General features: G+C 35.8%; 1 protein-coding gene across 1 annotated transcript; it reads left to right on the top strand.

Moving 5' to 3' along the window:
* Nucleotides 1–11,856: 11,856 nt before the first annotated feature.
* LOC129256729 (creatine kinase, flagellar) lies at nucleotides 11,857–19,974 on the top strand. The gene is made up of 3 exons (XM_054894895.2): nucleotides 11,857–11,921; nucleotides 13,138–13,215; nucleotides 14,408–19,974. Exons 1-3 carry the CDS (start codon nucleotides 11,881–11,883, stop codon nucleotides 17,814–17,816), a joined length of 3,528 nt encoding a protein of 1,175 aa, XP_054750870.1. The 5' UTR covers nucleotides 11,857–11,880; the 3' UTR covers nucleotides 17,817–19,974.
* The last annotated feature ends 1,030 nt before the right edge of the window (nucleotides 19,975–21,004 follow it).

The raw sequence follows: 21,004 nt of genomic DNA, 5'->3' as shown, positions 1-21,004 counted from the left end.
TGTCTACGGTCCTGGACTTGGAGTCTTGGGGCAAAATTCGTGAGGGAAGCGAGAGAGACAAAACTAGTTTACCCTTTTAATGGAAGAAAAGCTAATTATTTTGTGACAGATTTTGTCAAAATAATCATCCCCTGTTATTTCCCTTTCTTTCCTTTCTATTGTTTTTATCATTGAATATTTAATCCTATTGTAATCTATTCTTTTCAATGCCCATATTCTATATTATAAGTTGAGATATTTAATTCATGTATATGTGAAGTGCATAGAGACTTCGTGTATTATGCGCTATAGAAATGTAATTTTATTATTCTTATTATTATTATTATTGCGTGAATTCAAACATAATTTTTATACTCAATAACTTCAGACATCAATCTTTATACCGAAGCTGACTCAATAGTTCATGAACCAACTGGCACTACAACCTTCTGAAATTCAATAATAATTAATTCAGTAGACCTAGTCACCGGCTTAAATGTTTTACCTTGTTACTATGTCCCCAGGATCAGGAAAGAAACAGCAATAAATTTGAATAGGCTCTTTATATTTGCTGTTCGCTTCTGCACTTGCCCCAATTTCGTCATAAAAGATTTTATTGTGACGTTTTCACTCGTGATAATATCGTACGTGAAAAAAAGTTGAAAATATCAATAAGCTGAGCTGTCGATGTCACTGGGAAGCAGGGTAACGCGTATACAGCGCGTACCAGTATATATGTCACGTGCTTGTGTTGTGGTTGCCATGATAAACATCATCAGCAGCTGCAGTAAATTGACGATCAGGGAACAGGTCAGGGCTCTCATCACATTTATAATATATTGATCAAGGAACGGCGAAATTTTCACATAATTATCTCATTTTACGTATGGATTGTCAACAGTGAATGAACAATGGGATGTGCGGTATCTTCTCAACAAACCACAGCCACAGGTATGAAAATTACATAGGCCTAGGCCTAGTGTAGATCTAACGTTGATATAAATAATACGCCTAAGTTAACCAACCTATCGGTACGGTAACGGTACCGGTACCTAAGCTAAGACTAATGCCATATGGGGCTTTGCAAGAAACTTACGATCAATTGCAAGTCAATTTTGTTCCCGAAATCAAGCATATACCGTGCAATTAATTGCAAATTTGTGATTGATTGCTAATCTGCTCCATGAAACAAGGAGTGTAATCTGATTTGCTGTAGTTTAAAGTGATCAATCAATTGTAAAATTGCAACGGAATATTTGCGATTGATTGCAAATATTTTCTTGCAACACCCCCTAACCTAACTTAAGTCACCTAGGCTAGACTGTTTTCAGTTGTGTATAACGTTACTCGTTAGATCCTCTAACGTACGGTATACCCAGTGGTTGTGTGTCCGGACGGGTTGGGTGTCCGGACACATGACTTTTACTCTCAATTTTGAAAAGTTTACAAGCAATGTCTTTAATTCTTTTTAGCACAGAATATAAGAAAATATTATAAAGAACAAATATTGATGGTGAAAAAAAACTATTCAACCTATATTTTTGGTTTATTCCTGAGATAAAAACAAGGCTTCATTTCTGTTACGTGTCCGGACACCCAACCCCCCATCCTACTTAGATCTTCTAACGTTAGCCTTAGATCTAATAAAGTTAAATGTTCAACCAGTTAGTTGCATTAAAGTTGAAACTAACATTTGCTACCTTTGGAATTTGGCATTGTTTTATTGACATTCACAAAGACCGAAGTCGAAGACGGAAAAACAATGACGAGGCCAATTGTCAATGTTAATTTTGTTATTAAGATCCAGATTCCAGAATAAAAAACAACAACATTAAATGCTTGCCTGAAGAAACTGTGAAGCAGGGCAGGCCGGCGGAGCGAAGTTGAAAGTGGGGGGGGGGGGGGCACAGGGAAAAAAGGGCACTAGACCTTCGGATCTAGGCCCTATCTTAAATTTTTTAAACAAAGAAAAAATGACAAATCTAAAGCGGCGTAATGCCGTAATGGGCCATAATTTTGAGGGGGCTGACAAGAGAAAGGCCTAGATCTTTGTCGTATCATATGACTAGTACTAGGCCCCCTGTTCAGAAATTTGACATTTTTATAACGAAAATCAAATTTTGTGATAGATTTTGACAATGATACTAGATAGTTAAGGGAATTGTGTGATAAACGTCTGGAGCTTTTTAAGTAGATCTAGATAGATCTAATGACTTCATAATCACCCTTACCCATCATGCCCATACTTGTTTTCCACCTGAATAGGTGTTAGTCCGCTTAGGGCTTAGTATTATTGTTGTCATTATTGTTATTATTATATTACTTTTCTCTCCAAACTTCCCACGTTTAATCACTCTTTCTTTAATTGTCACATTATGAAATAATACTATGTCATTGTTCTCCCCTTCCTCACTATTCACTCTCGAGGCTCTCCTCTCCTGTCTCCAGTTTTATCCTTTCGATATTCCTTAAACTTCTGCCCTCTACACTTTCTTCTCTCGTATTCTGTTATGCATTCTTACGTATTTTTGCACGGTATAAATTGTGGTGTGTCCGGACAGGTTGTATGTCCGGACGATCAATTTTAGAAAGTCATTTGGAAAAATTTACAAGCGAAGTTTCATCAATTTTTAGTACAAAATGTTAGGAAATATCACAGAGAACAAAATATAAGATGATTACAACTATTGAATTCAATATTTTTAGTGTAATCCAAAGACAAAAAAGAAGGCTTCAAAAATATAAAGTGTCCGGACACCCGACCCCCCATCCTATATGTTTCACAGAATCACAGATGATCTATGTCTTACAAGCTGTGCTTTCTAATACTCACATCAGTTCTACATTTTATTTACGGTATTGTATTTCATCGTTACTTCATTGATGACATACATGTTTAATGGTTTGTAGAATTGAAATAAAAATATGAACTTGAACTAAACATTCAATTGTATAAACTTCCACTTTGGTTTTTGATAGATCTAGACAACATCATGTATCCTGTCGACTTAGACTGTACTGCTGTATGTAGATCTACTTCAGACAGATTGTCTAACTTAAATCTGGATAGAACTAGACGATTTAGCATCAATTAATTAATCTAGATCTAGACAATTTGATTTTGTTATGTCTATTTTATGAGATCTAGATCTAATATTTCTATTTTTTGAAATTATATATCTAACGTTAGATCTAACCTTAGCTTAAGGCCCAACATTAGACTGGGGTTTTCGTTTTGTGTAGAACGGAGAGTATATTACTAGGTCAATCGCTAGAATGTAAATATTCTATCAAATTGCTTGACTTTTAAAGGCTCTAAAGATCTAAATCTATAGGGTATAGATCTAGGCATAAGTATAAGCCTAAGATACTAAGCACATGGCTGATGGGGCACACAGCCGGCCCGTGCCCCTCCCCCTTTCAGAAGCAAAATCAAAATTTGTCATTTAAACTGCCGTTAAAACAGAAGTGCGCCCCCCCCCCCCCTTGAAAGTGAAGACATTTTTTATTTATTGTTATTTTTTTTGCTTGTCAAATTTTTCTTCGGAAAATGTGCCCCTTTTGGAAAATCCTTGATCCGCCCCTGATACTAAGTACGATTTTAGTGTAGATACATTGTACTAAAATGGTGAACAATCATTTTGTTCCCTTAAATCATCAACCAAAAACTTTCAGGAAATACAGATCATGTGTGGAAAATCAATAAACTATAAGTAAATGAGTAAAAGCACGGACATACCGATATCTCCATGGTTAAATCACGGAGGTACGCACAAATAAACTTTTTGAAGATTCTTAAATCGTAAACTGTTGCCCCCCCCCAAAAAAAAAAAGCATTGTGCGTCATAATGGTCTTGCAAATAATGTATTGGTTTGTTAGTATGAACGATGGACGTGATCAACAATATACATAGTCTATATTTACTGTATGGTAATGAAGAAGTACGAGGCATTCTTGAATTTAAAAAAAGTTGATATATACATTACAGGATTATGTTCTTTTAAACCGATTCTTACCATGTTGACTAATCAATATTAGTTTAATATCACTTTAATATTTAATGAAGAAGGAACTACTAACGGAAAGAGGAAATAACGTGACAGCTTCAAGTTTAAGGAATCTGTAAATCGACAAGAAGATCAAGATATAATTTTCTTCAAACTATAATAAATTCATCGTTCAGATCTGGACTGTTACTTTTATAGTTGATTGTGAATTATCTTCATGACATGAAAATTAAAGAGCATAAAAAGCGCCTTCTCCGCATAAATATAATTTGATTATTTTGTATTTAAACAATTGGAATAAAATGAACCAAGCCAATGAACAGAATTATTATATTATATAATATTGACGTTATCTATCTGATTTACCCCAACCTCTTTGACTAATTGGATCATTTTATTGTAAACATGATAATTTAAGGACGTTCCACAGTTAAAATGAAGTCCTTGTAATTTTAACAAAATTTTGCAGAGTTACTTTGGTACCGGTATCTATGCATTATGAAAATGCAAAAAATAATATAGGTCCATGTGCTTTTTTTTTTCTACGAGACTTCAAAGTCACCGTATTTGAATGATAAGAAATACTGCCCAATCAAGAGAATTATGCATCTCTTAGACACCACGAGAAATGAATTTAAATCATCTTTACTCTGTCGATATCTCGTCAAACTTTCAGGATACGTAACTAAGTGGATACCAAAGTAGAAGAATGTCTTTTAATTGGCAAAACTCATAGAGATATATCATTATTATACATCTCTATAGCAAAACTATATCTCTTTGGAGTTGGCAGCGCCCTCATTTGGCAAGAATGATGCATAAACTTAAAAAAAAATCTTCAAAAGACGTGAATCTACTCGATAATTAAAAAAGTATAGTTTAAGCAGCACTTTATTCAAAATCCAAGTCATTTTCATAAAATTCGGCAAAATTGTGGAGGAATGCATTGCTAAGGTGTAGGGAAGTGAAAAAAAAAAATGGGGTCCATGTGCTTATTTTACGCGAATTTCAAGCCAAATCGCAATACTTTGGACGCGTTGGCTTGAAATTCGCCTAAAATGCGCCGAAAACATGCAAAAGTCTGTTAATACCATCTAAAATGAGAATGGTTTCGTAGTTCTGCTCCCAAACATTAACAAATCTATGTCATTTTCGTCTTACTCTCTAGATTTTGAGAGTAGTTTATTCTGAAGACGTTAAATGATAAAAAATTTGGGGTCCATGACTGTGCTCGTTTTTAAACTATCCGTTTCTAAAGTGTTGCGAGTTGGCTTGAAACAGCAATGCGCCGAAAACCTGCAAAATTATGATAATACCGTCCAAAATGTCTAAAATACGCATGGTTCTGTATAGTTCTGATCTCAAACATTCAAAATCCATGCCATTTTCATCATACTCTCTAGATTTTTAGAGGAATATATTCTGAAGACGTTAAAACATTAAAAATAAGTGGTTCATGTGCTCGTTTTTAAACTATCAGTCTCCAAAGTGTTGCGAGTTGGCTTGAAACATTCTAAAATGCGCCTAAAATGGGTAATAGTCTAATACCGTCTAAAATGTCTAAGATACGAATGGTGGTTCCGTAGTTCTATTCCCAAATATTCAAAATCCATGCCACTTTCATTATACTTTCTATTTGTAGAGGAATACATTCTGAAGACATTAAAACATTAAAAATATGGGGTCCATGTGCTCGTTTTTAAACTACCAGTGTCCAAACTATTGCGTGTTGGCTTGAAACAGCCCAAAATGCGCCGAAAACAAGCAAAAGTCTGATAATACCGTCTAAAATGCGAATGGTTCCGTAGCTCTGCTCCCAAACATTGAAAACCCATGTCATGTTCATCATACTTTGCACCTAGATACTTTAGCACCTGATTACATGGGTCCTTGTGTTGATTTTTTGCTATAGAGTTTCAAAGTTCACCCAAGTAAATGTTCTTAAGAATTGCGCATTTAAAAGAATTTGGCATTTTTAGACCTCACGAGATCACAACAATGAGTTTAAAGCTCTATTACTCAGTCATAATCAATAAAACTTTCATCAAATTTCCCAATAAAATTAATAATTGTATCCTTAAGATGGATAATTTATTTGTATTGCTATTTGTTTGCTCTTTTAAGTCTAACAACACTCTCAGTTCTTAGAATTGCGCAAAAGATAACATAACTCAACCTCAAAATGTGAAATTTCTAATTTAATTCAAAATGACAGTGCATGTACTATGGAATCCATATATTTCATGCTACGTTAAACTGGATGAATAAATCAAATTAAGTAAAATGGACTGCAGTCCCCTACTACACCCAAACACAGAAAACGAACAATATGACAGTCCTTGTTCAGTTAAAATAATGTGGATATATTGGTCATCAGGAATCAACAGAAACATGATGAGTACATTGTTTTGTCACGGGTCAAGGTCAAACGTCATTTAATAATAATTTAACGATAAAAATCTATCTTGTGTTCATTCTAAAAGTATTCAATCTAATCAAATGCATTTTTTTTCATTTATTTTATTTTATTTCTCGACCAACTTATTACACCTCATGGCGTTTTCTTGTATGAAATTCAGCTCGATTGTGCCCAAGCTTGTATTCATTCATTAAAAAAATATAACATTACAGCCTAATCCAGGGTCAAGCTTGCACCAATGGAGGGAGGGGGGATTTAACCACATTTCCACCGATCCGCCGCTCGAAGAGCTAAATCTGGGGGGGGGGGGGTGATGGGAGCGTCCCGAAGACTGAAGTTTATGTATATTTAGCTTTAGTTTTACAAACAATATCATAAGACTTAGATGAATATTGCTAGCGTGAAACGTACGCTGATTTTTTTTTTCATTTTAAAATAGTGGCGTATTTTACCAGACAATACGAGCGCTAAAAATCCGAGCTGAAAATTTAGATATATAGTATACTGGCCTGGATTTTTGTTGTCAAGTACTGTTTGCAGGGACTGATGAAGAGGATATCTATCTCACTAATAAAAAAAAAATGCGTGTGCGTAGCACGAGCTGAACAATTTTCTTTTATTCAGAAATGAAAACAGGACACTTTTGGTACTCTTTGGTTTGGTTTAGCTGTTATCATGTCCATCATGTCCATGATCAGTATCTCACTAGATAAAAAATGCGAACGCGAAGCGCGAGGTATATTTTTTACTTTTCGAACCTGAAAATTAGATATTTTAAAAACTATAATTTCTACGCAGGAATTAATTAACAGGGTACCGTATGGGTACTAGTATTCAACCTGGCATAATTCAAAGATTTTGACATATTCCCCAAAATATTTAGAAATAGGGAATTTATCTTAATTTCATACCTTTGTTATTTCCAGGGTAATCTGTTGTCGATATTTTCTTTGTCAATCTGTTGACTTAATGCGCGGAGGATCGAATTATGCGGCGATGGCCTTTTGCACTGAATGGTACTAGTATTCAACCTAGTGAGGATTGATAGCAAATCTCAAAAGGGTTTAGATTGCTAAATTAGATCTAGATCTATGTAAGTCTCTGGCTTTGATTAATTCCCTGTTTGGTCTCATCTCAAATGGTCTAATCCATAGTCGGATGGGACAAGGGCAGATTGAGAGACAGGGCCATCTTTCATCGCTAGGTTGAATACTAGTACCGACAGGTTGAATACTAGTACCAAAATCCGTCGCTGTATAATTCGATCGCCCGCGCACACAGTCAACTGGTTGAAGAAAAAAATAACGGAAAAAGAATAACCAGCATTTGCTCTTGGAAATAAGAGGGGTCTGAAATTCAGGTAAATTCTATATTTCTATATATTTGAGGAAACTCTCCAAACGGGTTGAATACTAGTGCCCTTACGGTAGTATCTCACTGATCAAATAATGCAAACTCGCAGCGAGAGATTAATATTTAAGACCCCCAAAAGGCACATTTTAACCGTCTCTCCTAGTATTAAAATATCGTATTATCAAGTTTCAAGTTCGGTTTATTTCTCCTCAAGAGATCAGATAAAATACATAATACATAAAATAGACAATGCATGACAATGTATAAAATTACAATGTACATCAAATAAGTTATAGAAAATGAGTAGGGAGATGGCCGAAAAAAAAGGAAGATACCTTGTAATAGACCAACCCATTACAAAAAAAAGGAACTTAACATAAAATCACGGTTGCAGGTAACACTAGAGATCATATCCAATATCATATTCAATAGTTCCTGGATTTTTGTTTCTTCTATTAAATGAACATACATGTAAACATTAATGAAAAATAAGATAATTTTGTTATTTATGCTTTATGAAAATATACATGTACATATACGAAAAAGTCCCGCTTATACTCTACTTATTCCTACTATTTATACAGATACATGTACATTATATGTCTTAGCAACGTAGAGGTAGTGAGAGGGGCACACTATTATCCCTGATAGCATTGGTTATTCATGTAAGACACTTTTACTCCATGCCAATTCCATTGAAATGGGTCCAGCTTGTCACTTATTATACATATATCCATTGAGTTATTATCCATGTACTCTAATGGAGACACTCGGATGATGAAGTTCTCAAACTGTAACTTCATGATTGGATCATTAAACCTGTCTTTACTCAATGGAAGGGGGGTGGGTGGTTACTGGTTTGTTCAAATGAGTGTCGATGCTAATGTTTACGAGACTGAACTGAGAGATCTGAATAGGTCTCTTTTTATCTCCATTGACGACGGCACACCATTATTACTGTTTGTTCATTGTCGTTGCAATATGAATATTTTTATGAGAATAAACAACGTCGCTATGGACGCGTAGATAATGTCATGTAGCCCCACACGAATATCAATAACAATCATATCAGGTTAGGAATCTGCAGAGCAAAGAATAATGGTGAACAATTTACAGTAGTAGTTTCAATTGAAGATAATAAAATACTAATAAGCGACTGTGAGAGCGACTGTAACTGGCAGATCAATGGGGTGATTTACAGTCATGTTTAATAGTGACTTGTCTTTAAAAAAAGGAGATGACAAGCCGATATCATATGAATGTTCACACACCGGGTTTAGTTTTACCATGCACCTACATGTACTTGTTACAAAAAGGAAAAAATTGAGGGGGGGGGGGGGTTGGGCTTTAAAGGGAAAGTTTACCCTGACTTAAGTTTTAATTAAAATCAGGGGAAAATATTGTTTAAGGTTTGATGAAAATCCGCCAATTTATACTTCTATTACTATTTATCACTGCTACTACTACTACTACTACTCTACTCTACTACCACTCTACTACTACTACTACTACTACTACTACTACATGTACTACTACTACTACTACTACTACTACTATTACTACTACCACTACTACTACTACTACTACTACTACTACTACTACTACTACTACTACTACTGGTACTACTACTATACTACTACTACTACTACCACTAATACTACTACTACTACTACTACTACTACTACTACTACTACTACTACTACTACTACCACTATTACTACTACTACTACTACTACTACTACTACTACTACTACTACTACTACTACTAGTAGTAGTAGTAGTAGTAGTACTACTACTACTACATGTACGAGACAGACTGAAAATATTGATAAATGTATAGAGTTAAAAATTCTACAAGTAAAACACTAAGGCCCGTATTCTGAAGTCAGGTTTAACTTAAACTCAGGTTTAAAGTTGTGGTTTAAAGGACAAGTCCACCCCAACAAAAAGTTGATTTGAATAAAAAGGGAAAAATCCAACACGCATAACACTGAAAAGTTCATCAAAATGGGATGTAAAATAAGAAAGTTATGCCATTATAAAGTTTTGCTTCATTTTCACAAATTAGTTATAGTCACATCCTGGTCGGTATGCAAATGAGGGGACTGACGATGTCATCCACTCACTATTTCTTTTGTATCTTATTATACGAAATATGAAACAATGTATTCCAATTTTTTCCTCGTTGTCCTGTGAAAAAAAGTTTTATTCCTCCCTGAACATGTGGAATAAGCATTGTTTAATACTATATGATTCAGTCAAGTTGGTCCTTACTGTCAAATCTATACAAAATGAAATATTTTACAATTCAAACAAAGAAACACATAAGAAATAGTGAGTGATGGACATCATCGAGTGACTCACCTAGTTGTGCATATCACTGTTTTGTGAAAAATAAGCGAAACTTTAAAATGTCATACATAACTTTCTTATTTTACATCCGATTTTGATGAAATTTTCAGCACTATGCTAGTTTGATTTTTCTCTATTTATTCAAGTCAGCATTTTCCTGGGTTGGTATGGATAGCCAATTGTTACATAAATCACTAAAGGTAGAAATATCATATTTCAGCTCATTTGGCTCTCAAATCATTCATAATTGTCTAGGAAGAATAAATAGATTATTGTCTTCACCTTCGATGAATCAGGAAAGAGCACATTAAACATAAGAAACGTACAACTTTATAAGAAAATTTTGATACTTTTGGCTTCCCATACTTAAACCACAACTTTAAACCTGAGTTTAAGTTAAACCTGACTTCGGAATACGGGCCTAAAAGTTTTATCAAACTATGATGAAAAATAATGAGGTTAGTGAATCTTAAAATTCGACAATATTTAAAGTATATCATTTCAGTACGAGTTTGACAAAGTCAATATTTCCGACAGTTACCACAGTAGTCAGATATCTGTGCTTCTCGGTCAGGGAAATTTTATGATCTATCAACTTGCTGAGTGGTCATTAACGGCAGTATGAAGTTTCTTCTTCAAATTTACTTTGAATTTGATTCAAATAATTCCAAAATAACTTTATATTTTTATTGTCTTTTTGGTCAGAGATAGAAAATACTTAACTTGATATTTATTTATAAACTTAATGGGAAAACGAGCAGATTCTGAGAGGACTTTCTTTGTAAACACTGATTGACATACATGTATGCTTCCATTATTGTTCTACCATGTCTGCATTTACAGCACAGTGGCCCGAATTCCCAAAGGTGGTTTTGGAAACCATGTGCTGAATGGTTTATGCAGATTTCCTGTATAACTTTCTTTGCGGGGTAATAAGCTTAAATAATAATAATGATTTTCACATCTTTGTTATATCGAAAATAACGAGCAAAAGTTAGTATTTCCTATTTCAAACACCTTTAAAGGTCAAGTCCACCCCAGAAAAAATGTTGATTTTTATCAATAGAGAAAAATTAAACAAGCATATAACACTTCACATTTCTTCAAAATCAGATGTAAAATAAGAAAATTATGACATTTCAAAATTTCACTATTTTTCACAAAACAGCTATATGCACAACTCAGTGACATGCAGATGAGTCGATGATGTCCCACACTATTTCTTTTGTTTTTGAATTTTACAATATTTTAATTTTTACAGATTTGAAAACAAGGACCAAATTGTCTGAACCATAGAGTGTTGAAACAGTGTTCAGGGAGGAATAAAACTTTGTTTCACAGGACAACGAGGAGAAAATTGGAATACTGTATTTCATATTTCGTATAATAAAATACAAAAGAAATAGTGAGTGGGTGACATCGTCAGTCCCCTCATTTGCATACCGACCAGGATGTGAATATAACTAATTTGTGAAATTAAGCAAAAATTTATAATGTCATAACTTTCTTATTTTACATCCCATTTTGATTAAATTTTCAGTGTTATGCTTGTTGTATTTTTCTCTTTTTATTCAAATCAACTTTTTGTTGGGGTGGACTTTTCCTTTAAAATTATTTTAGTAGATAAAACATCCTACGTTACCATTGGGTCAATATAATATGTGTAAAAACATTCAATCCTATCACTCTCTTGATTTACTTATATTTCAATAATTGACGATAATTCTGATTAATTTTCTTCAGCACCAGGTGGTCAACCGGCTGCCGGAATGGAAAAGAAAAACTCAAAGTCAACACCCGCTAAGAACAAGTAAGCTAAAATATTTTATTATATATTTCCCGTATGACTACTAAATTATATTTTTGTAATGTGATGAGCGACAACTCCTGTATGTAAAACGATTTGATAGTATCATTCTTTCTCTCCTTCCCCTTTAATTTGATATACAAGTACTTAAAGGTGCACAAATGAGTAATTATACACAGCACCCCCTTGGGTGCTTCTATTGTACCAACCCTTTGCGTTCAAATTTGAACCCCCCCCCCCCCATTTCTTAGTGTGTACATCTTTAATGTATCTAGGTTAAGTTTTTGTTGAGGTTTTGAATATTATCAGAAATTATGTTGACATATTTCATGAAACTTGGACAAAAAAGTGTCCAAGTATCACGGATCATTTTACATGAGTTTCAGGTCACATGATCAAGGTCACAGGTCATTGAAATCTTAACCAAGGTTAAGTTTTTGAAGTATCATAACAGTGATAGTATAAAGGCCTATTTCATTAAAATCGGACTTAAGGGTAATCAAGTTTTACCGACCATCTGACTTGTCATGCAGATAACATGATCAAGGTCAAATGTCAGTTTGGTTCCACAAACTTTGACCATGCACGTGGAATCAACATCAAAAACTTATCTAACATAGGGTTTTGAATTTGTAAGATAATTTTGCAAATATAAGTCAGTATTCTATATTACTGTTATATAATGGTGATCATTTATCGGCAAATGGACGAGTGTAGTTTCAAGACACTGCGCAAAGATCAAAGGTAATTTGAGATCAGCGAACCTAGGATTTCATTATCAAATGAATAAGTTTTTTCTCTCTCTATTTGAAAAATTATTTATTTATGCTATTTTCAAAGTCAGCATCGCTGCTATATTAAACTGAAATACAGACGAGACTTCCGAAGGCGTTTCACTTTCTTTTTGTTGGGATTTATCAAAATGTTATAATATTTTAGTCATGCAATGTCTCCTCTTTTGTGCATGTATTGCAATTGATCAAATGTTGTTTCCCCACTTTTTTTAAGTTATATGATTTTAACAGATGTGGATATTTTTTTGAAGGATATAACAGAGAGTCCATGTTAACACAGAGAGAAATATGATATTGCGGAATTGTGAATTTATCACCATAACGTTAAATCTGAGCATTTTAATGTCACACATTCCAAGATGTGAAAACACTGATTTTTTTTTTAAAGAAAAGCGGATGATTAAAAATATCTTTTCTTTCTTCAGGCAAACACAAGAAAGCAAGAAAGATGAACTTGCAGGAGCAACCGAGGAACTTACCAAAGAAGCAGAAGTAGATGTAGTGTAAGTTTTCAGTTATCACGTGGCATCATAGTTTATCTACTTTTTAGGAAGAACCCATCCCCCCAAAAAAAAAAATTCATTAAATTAATTTAATAAAAGGAAAAGAAAGAAAAAAATGAAATAAAAGGGAAAAAGTAATAAGTAGCGTGTTATCCTTTTTGTTATTTCCCTTTATTTTATATCTTGTAATTGCCTGGACGAAAAGGTTAAATCCACCAATATGGACAAATCTATGTCCATTGACTTGCTAAGTTATAACAGTAATCATGTTAATATGCGTATACTGTAATAGATCACTCCGAGTGTATCGCAAGATGATTACTGAACCTCCTGTTTGGTTATGTTCAAAAGCGGCCTTGCTGTCCGGGCTAGCTGGGTATAGCTTTTCAGATGGAAATAATTCTGTACTATAAATATTGTGGAACCACCGCATTGACAATACATTTCTCGTTCAAACCTTCTATTTCATGTGGTAATTTAATTAGAACTGCATACATGTAGAATGTTCATGTAGAATATTCATGTTATCATCGCTTTATTCCTATTGGCTACCGATGGTCAGTCTCCTTGCAACTTGATGAAAACCAATATTCTCCTAAAGTTTTGAATTACCAATCAAAATTGTCAGGCTTGTTTTCCTCCAGTAAACCCATCCAACCCACAGTATCCAAATATAATGATTCAGTGTTTATATCTTATTATGCTCTTATATGCCAGTAACTAATTTATATATGTTGATTGTTATTAATGACATTTTTATTTCCGTTTGTCTTTGTAATGCCCTATATTCATTCATTCATTCGGATTGAAAATTAAGATCTGTTTAAACAAGGGTTATTACTTGTATTACTTATATGTAATATGTGCAACATCCCACTCTTTATCTTCTTTGCAATGTATTTCGACCCAACAGATTATACAAATAAAGCGTATGATGGACTAAAATACGTGCAGTCTTTAAGTATTGCAATACTGAAAATTAGGACTAAGAAATTAATTTTTCCCCTCAAGAGATCAGATAAAATACATAATGTAAATATTTCTACATACATAAGTTATTTTATCATCTAGTAAAGTAAAACTGATTCAAAGTAAGGAAGTAAATGTTACGTTGTTTCTGTATTTGTTTTATTTCTCTAATGCTTCTGGTGGCAAACCGATTTGATTGTAATCCCTTGTTTTTATTTAACAGACCGGATTCCAATTACCCCGACCTTAGCAAGCACAACAATTACTTGGCAGAGTCTTTGAGGCCTTCTATCTACAACAGAATATGTAACCTTCGGACTCTCTCTGGTTACTCTGTGGATGAATGCATGCAGACTGGTGTGGACAATCCAGGACATCCTTTCATCAAAACTGTAGGATTGGTGGCTGGAGATGAAGAATGTTACGATCTTTTTGCTGACCTCTTTGATCCAGTTATTAATAAAAGGCACAATGGTTATCCTCGAAACGCGAAACATACGACTGATCTTGACCCAGATCATCTCAAAGGAGGGGATGACTTTGATCCAAACTATGTACTTTCATGCAGAGTTCGAACTGGCCGCTGCATTAGAGGTTACGGCCTTCCACCACACTGCTCGAGAGCTGAACGACGAGACGTAGAGAAACTGGTGGTAGACGCACTGGCGACTCTAGACGGTCCTCTGAAAGGCACGTACTATCCACTTACAGGCATGACAGATGAACAGCAGGAAAAACTGATCGCGGACCATTTCTTATTTGATAAGCCAGTTTCTCCATTGCTTACATCGGCTCGCATGGCCCGTGATTGGCCTGATGCAAGAGGAATCTGGCACAATGCCGATAAGAACTTCCTGGTTTGGGTCAATGAGGAAGATCATACTCGAGTCATTTCCATGGAATCAAGCGGCAACATGAAGAATGTATTTGTACGATTCTGTAATGGTCTCAAGAAAGTTGAGAATGCGCTCAAATCAAAGGGCTATGAATTCATGTGGAATGAACATTTGGGATATGTATTGACCTGTCCATCCAATCTCGGTACAGGTGTACGTGCAGGAGTCCACATCAGGATTCCTTTTCTCAGCAAGCATCCTGGATTCGAATCCATTCTTAAGCATTATCGTCTTCAGAAACGGGGAACAGGAGGTGTAGATACAGCATCCACTGATGGTACATTTGACATCTCAAACCTTGACCGTCTTGGCACATCCGAAATACAACAGGTTCAATCGGTGATTGATGGTGTCACAAAGCTGATTGAGTTGGAAAAGGCCTTGGAAAAGAAGAAAGATATCGGTAGCAAGATTCCTCGCGACCCAGCGATGGTTCGTGCAGAGCAGGCAAAAGAAGGATATCCAGACTTATCAAAACACAGCAATCATCTCGCCCACTGTCTGACATATGATATTTGGAAAAATCTCAAGGACAAAAAGACACCGAGTGGCTTTACTCTAGATGGTTGCATTCGAACGGGAGTCATGAATCCCGGTCATCCCCACATCATGACTGTCGGAATGGTTGCAGGAGATGAAGAATCATATGACGTTTTCTCTGACATCTTTGACCCAGTGATTGATGCACGACACGGAGGTTACCCTAAAGATGCTGTCCATGTAACCAACATAAATCATGCAGATCTCAAAGGAGGAGAAAACCTGGATCCGAAGTATGTACTGTCTTGTCGAGTTCGCACAGGACGCAGTATTCGGGGATATGGTCTCCCTCCGCATTGCACTGTGGAAGAGAGAGCTGCCGTCGAGAAGATTACGACAGGAGCTCTAGATAAATTCGATGGCGAGTTGAAGGGCCAATACTATCCACTGGAAGGAATGTCCGATGAAACACAAACACAATTGATAGAAGACCATTTTCTCTTTGACAAACCAGTTTCTCCTCTTCTTACAGCCGCAAGAATGCATCGTGATTGGCCCCAAGGAAGAGGAATTTGGCATAACGACAACAAGAACTTCTTGGTGTGGGTCAATGAAGAAGATCATATTCGAGTAATCTCTATGGAGAAGGGAGGAAACATGAGAGCAGTCTTTAAGCGATTCTGTGAAGGCTTGCAAAAGTTTGAGCAGATGATCAAGACGGATGGCAAGGAGTTCATGTGGAACAAACATCTTGGCTATGTACTTACTTGCCCTTCTAACTTAGGAACCGGGCTACGTGGAGGCGTCCATGTCAAAATACCTCTTCTGAGCAAGTATCCAAGATTCAATCAAATCCTAAGAGCCCTACGTCTTCAGAAGAGAGGTACAGGTGGAGTTGATACTGCCTCAACTGATGGTACCTTTGACATCTCTAACCTCGATAGACTTGGTTCATCAGAAGTACAACAAGTTCAGTTCGTTGTTGATGGTGTTGAGCTTCTCATCAAAATGGAGAAACAACTAGAGAAGGGAGAGGACATCTTTGATCTCCTACCAGAGCAATGCCGCCCCAAGGCACCAATAAAGCCTTTCAGTTCTGACTACCCTGATTTCTCTCAGCATAACAATTGGATGGCCAAGTGCATGACGGAAGAAATTTACAACAAACTCTGCAACTTGAAGACAAAAGGTGGAGTTACCCTCAATGACTGCATCCAAACCGGAGTTGACAATCCTGGACACCCTTACATCATGACCGTTGGTTTGGTAGCAGGAGATGAAGAGTGCTATCAGCTATTCGCTCCTCTCTTCGACCCGGTTATACGTGCTAGGCATGGTGGATACGCTGTTGATGCCAAACACCCGACCAACCTCAATGCAACCGAACTTAAAGGTGGAGAAGATTTGGATCCTGACTTCGTTTTGTCATGTCGTGTACGTACTGGTCGTTGCATTCGTGGCTTAGCACTCCCACCATGTTGCACCAGAGCAGAGCGTGCAGAAGTAGAGAAGATTACAACTGAAGCATTAGCAACGCTGAGTGGACCCCTGAAAGGAAGGTACTACCCTCTCACCGGTATGACAGATGAAGAGCAAGAGAAGTTAATCGCTGACCACTTCCTTTTTGACAAACCCGTATCCCCACTATTGCTTTGTGCCAATATGGCACGTGATTGGCCACAAGGTCGCGGTATCTGGCACAATGATGAAAAGAATTTCCTTGTCTGGATCAACGAAGAAGATCATACTCGAGTCATCTCTATGGAAAAAGGAGGAAACATGAAGAGGGTGTTTGAGAGGTTCTGCGATGGCCTGAAAAAGGTTGAAGAATCCATCAAATCCAAGGGGTACCAATTCATGTGGAATGAGCATCTTGGTTATGTGCTGACCTGTCCATCCAACCTGGGCACAGGACTCCGTGCTGGTGTTCATGTGAAGATCCCTTTGTTGAGCCAACAGCAATGCTTTGATCAAATCCTTGATCACATGCGTCTACAGAAGAGAGGTACAGGAGGCGTAGACACTGCCTCAACTGACGGCACCTTTGACATTTCCAACTCGGATCGCATTGGTTACTCGGAAGTCCACCTTGTCCAACAACTCGTAGACGGTGTCAAGCTCCTCGTAAACCTCGAGAAGGCTCTCCTGAAAGGAGAAGACGTCAACGGTCTGTTGCCAGAGAAGCTAAGAGCAACATGTGAAACAAAGGAAGATCAAGCACTTCCGGAAACCCAAGAGCAACAGCAAGACGAATAGTGACTTATGTTTTTTAAACGTCATCCATAAACTAAATAGCATAAAAACTGATTTCCACAATGAAAACTAAAGATCGATTTGAATGTTTGGTGAAATTTTCACCCATTTTTTTTTTCATGTATATTTAATTACTTGATGTGAGAAACCAATAATGTTAGAAACTATGACTACTTGAATACATCAGGTTTATTGACCAATTTCTCGTAATACGAACCAATTAATAAATTCATCTTAATTACTACCTGTAAAAGCATCAAACTGTATGAAACCAAGTAAAGCTTACTCAAATACAGTTCAAAGTAAATGTATATTGACTATGTCATAAAAATTTAGCATTAGTCATTTCAGTCTCATAAGAAAAAGTTATGAATAAAGGAAGGGTCAAGTATAAGTAAACAAGCACTGGATTTTAGGGGAGAGGGAAAGAAAAAGAGGGAGATATATATTAGAAGAGAGGGGAGAAAGAAGAGGGGACATGACTACCTTACCATGTGCCTATGGATAAGCTGACATTAACTTACCAATTTAACCGGAACTTATTTTGCTTTCTACGATCCTGGTGTTTTATCATAAACAGCAGCTGCCTATTACTGGTTAAATAGGATGGTCTTATGAATAAGGATTTCTCGTGAGTTCTATGAATTCTGATGCTGGATTTTCTTCAGGGAGAAAAAAAAAACAGTTTGTTAACCGTACCTGGATTCTATATAGATATTTTATACTGCGATTTTAATACATATATTTCTTTTGAAAGATTTATCTAAATTTTAAGTTAAAATTAAAATTAAATTTTCTCCCTGAAGAAAATCCAGCATCAGACTTAAGGCATTGAAATATTCAGACATTTAAACTAACCAATAACTTACAGATCTAAAAAAAAAATTAACAGCAAATGAACACAGGGGAACGACAAATTTAGAAATATGACTGTTTGAGGCACTAGATGCTACTGACCCAACACACTCACCTGGATTAGCCATTTCGTTCAGCCTGTATAATATATTGGAGCGTTGTGGCCCTTTGGGCATGTTGGGTTAGTCTCCGGACTTTATAGAGGATTGTGGGTTTCGAATCCCTGCCATGGCGTAATTTCCTTCCGCAAGAAATTGATCCACAATGTACTACACTCAATCATGGACCTATCCACGACCCAATCCAGGTGAGGTAAATAGGTACCTGGCAGGAATTTATACGTTGAAAACGCAGTGCGCGTAACAGCTTCTCGACTAGAGAAAGGGCAATAATGCTGCATTACGGTAGAGCGCGTAGAGACCTCGTGTTGAGCGCTATATACACAAGTACCGGTATAATCATTGTTATATTCGAGATATGAGTGAAGTAGGATAGCCTCTGAGAAGGGAAGCTCTTGAAAATATGTATGTATGTTGGCCATCGCATCGTAAACAAATCTCCATCGAACATGTCGAGATTTTGGCCAATGATGGCAAATCTGGAGCTTGAAAGAATTCATTTAAGTGACAATTTTCGCGGTTATGAAAAATTAACTCATCAAAAGACGAGGACTAATCTCCCACAAGCATATCAAGAAACGAGTACATTGCCAATGTTACTGGTCAACATCTGCAATTTGGAGTCATTATAACCCTTGAATTGAATTTCATGGAGACGAATAGACCGCTTACCAAAGTATGGACATTTTCAAGATTGAGGCACAAACATTACAATCGCAAGCAGCTAGCCTAACAAACACCTGGAAAACGTCTTCATATGGTAAGTATCTGTATAAAGTGTGGAGACCACCCCCCCCCCCCCCGAAAAAACCCGGAAACACTCGTTCAAATTGACAAAAGAAAAACCCCAGTAATTACGCTTTCTTTGTGGAATATTTATAATGCGTTGCCCACAGACATGTATCAACGATTTGACTATGGAACATCTACATCATGTACATGTACGCTCTAAAAACACTGACAAATTTACCCAATATTAGTTAAAAAGGGAACATGCATGTTTGCTGGGTAATTTTGTTTTACCCCATATTGGTCAAAATGCATGTTTAAGGGTAAATTTCAACACGACATTGCGTAAAATTTACAAAATATATGGTATAAATATATCTTTTTACCTAACCAATGTTCCCATTTTACCCAATATTGGGTTAAACCTTTTTAGTGTGTACATGACATATACCAACTGTAATAAAAAAAAAAATAATAATAATAGTGTACAGTGATGCATAGACATAGATACCCAATAATTGTATCATCATTCAAGTCTGATAACTTCAAGTGATTTCATGTTTTATTGGGTCCATGACATTTGTTCCGGCAACAACTGTTCCTACTGAAAATACACACATTAAGCCAAATATAAACCCAAACTTAACTTCAAAGCTTATCCTAATCTAAAAAAAACACAAATGCCAGTTGTGGTAACGATTTAAATGAGTTGAACAGAAATGACTCCAAAGTGTTTATATTGTTTATCAATCACAATTGATTGAATAGAATGCATAAAAATCATAGATTTTAAAGAAAACGGAGCATAGCTCTAAGAAATGAACAAACTTGCTTTTCACAAAGTGTTTCAGAAACGAATTTTGAATTCTTTTTTTTCACACCATGGGCACTGACGAAGAGTGTGACTTTGCATTTGATTTATGAGAGCTATGCTCCGTTTTCTTAATATTGTTATTTCATAGCATTATATAGCATAGCATCATATATATATATATATATATATATATATATATATATATATATATATATATATATATATATATATATATATAAATATATATACAGTATATGTATATATATATACATGATATATGAAGATCGCCGAAAGCGTGAAACCGACGGTAGCAGACCGAACTGACCAAGGTATGAATATATATATTGCTCTGCCCCGGCATTGAGCACTTTTGGAAACCTCAACCAATCCCATACCAAGTGGATATATATATTATATATATGTATATATATATTGACAAAACTAGCATGGTATTGCATCCGATTTCGGGTCTTTTTACAGGAAATAATACATTGTCACCACTCAAATGTTTATCTTTGTAATCCCCAGTGTGATCACTTTTCATTTTAGATTTCATGATTTCATTCACAGTTGGGTTTATGTTTAATCGAACTTTGGTCCCGTCTTAAAAAAGAGTTGTGATTGATCCAATCAACCTCAAGTATATGGAAATTCATCAATGCCATAACTTTTCC

The sequence above is a fragment of the Lytechinus pictus genome, chromosome 3, assembly GCF_037042905.1.
Source record: "Lytechinus pictus isolate F3 Inbred chromosome 3, Lp3.0, whole genome shotgun sequence".
NCBI classification, from domain to species: domain Eukaryota; kingdom Metazoa; phylum Echinodermata; class Echinoidea; order Temnopleuroida; family Toxopneustidae; genus Lytechinus; species Lytechinus pictus.
The sequence above is the reverse complement of the archived record's forward strand: the minus strand, read 5'-3'. Positions and strand labels throughout refer to the sequence as shown.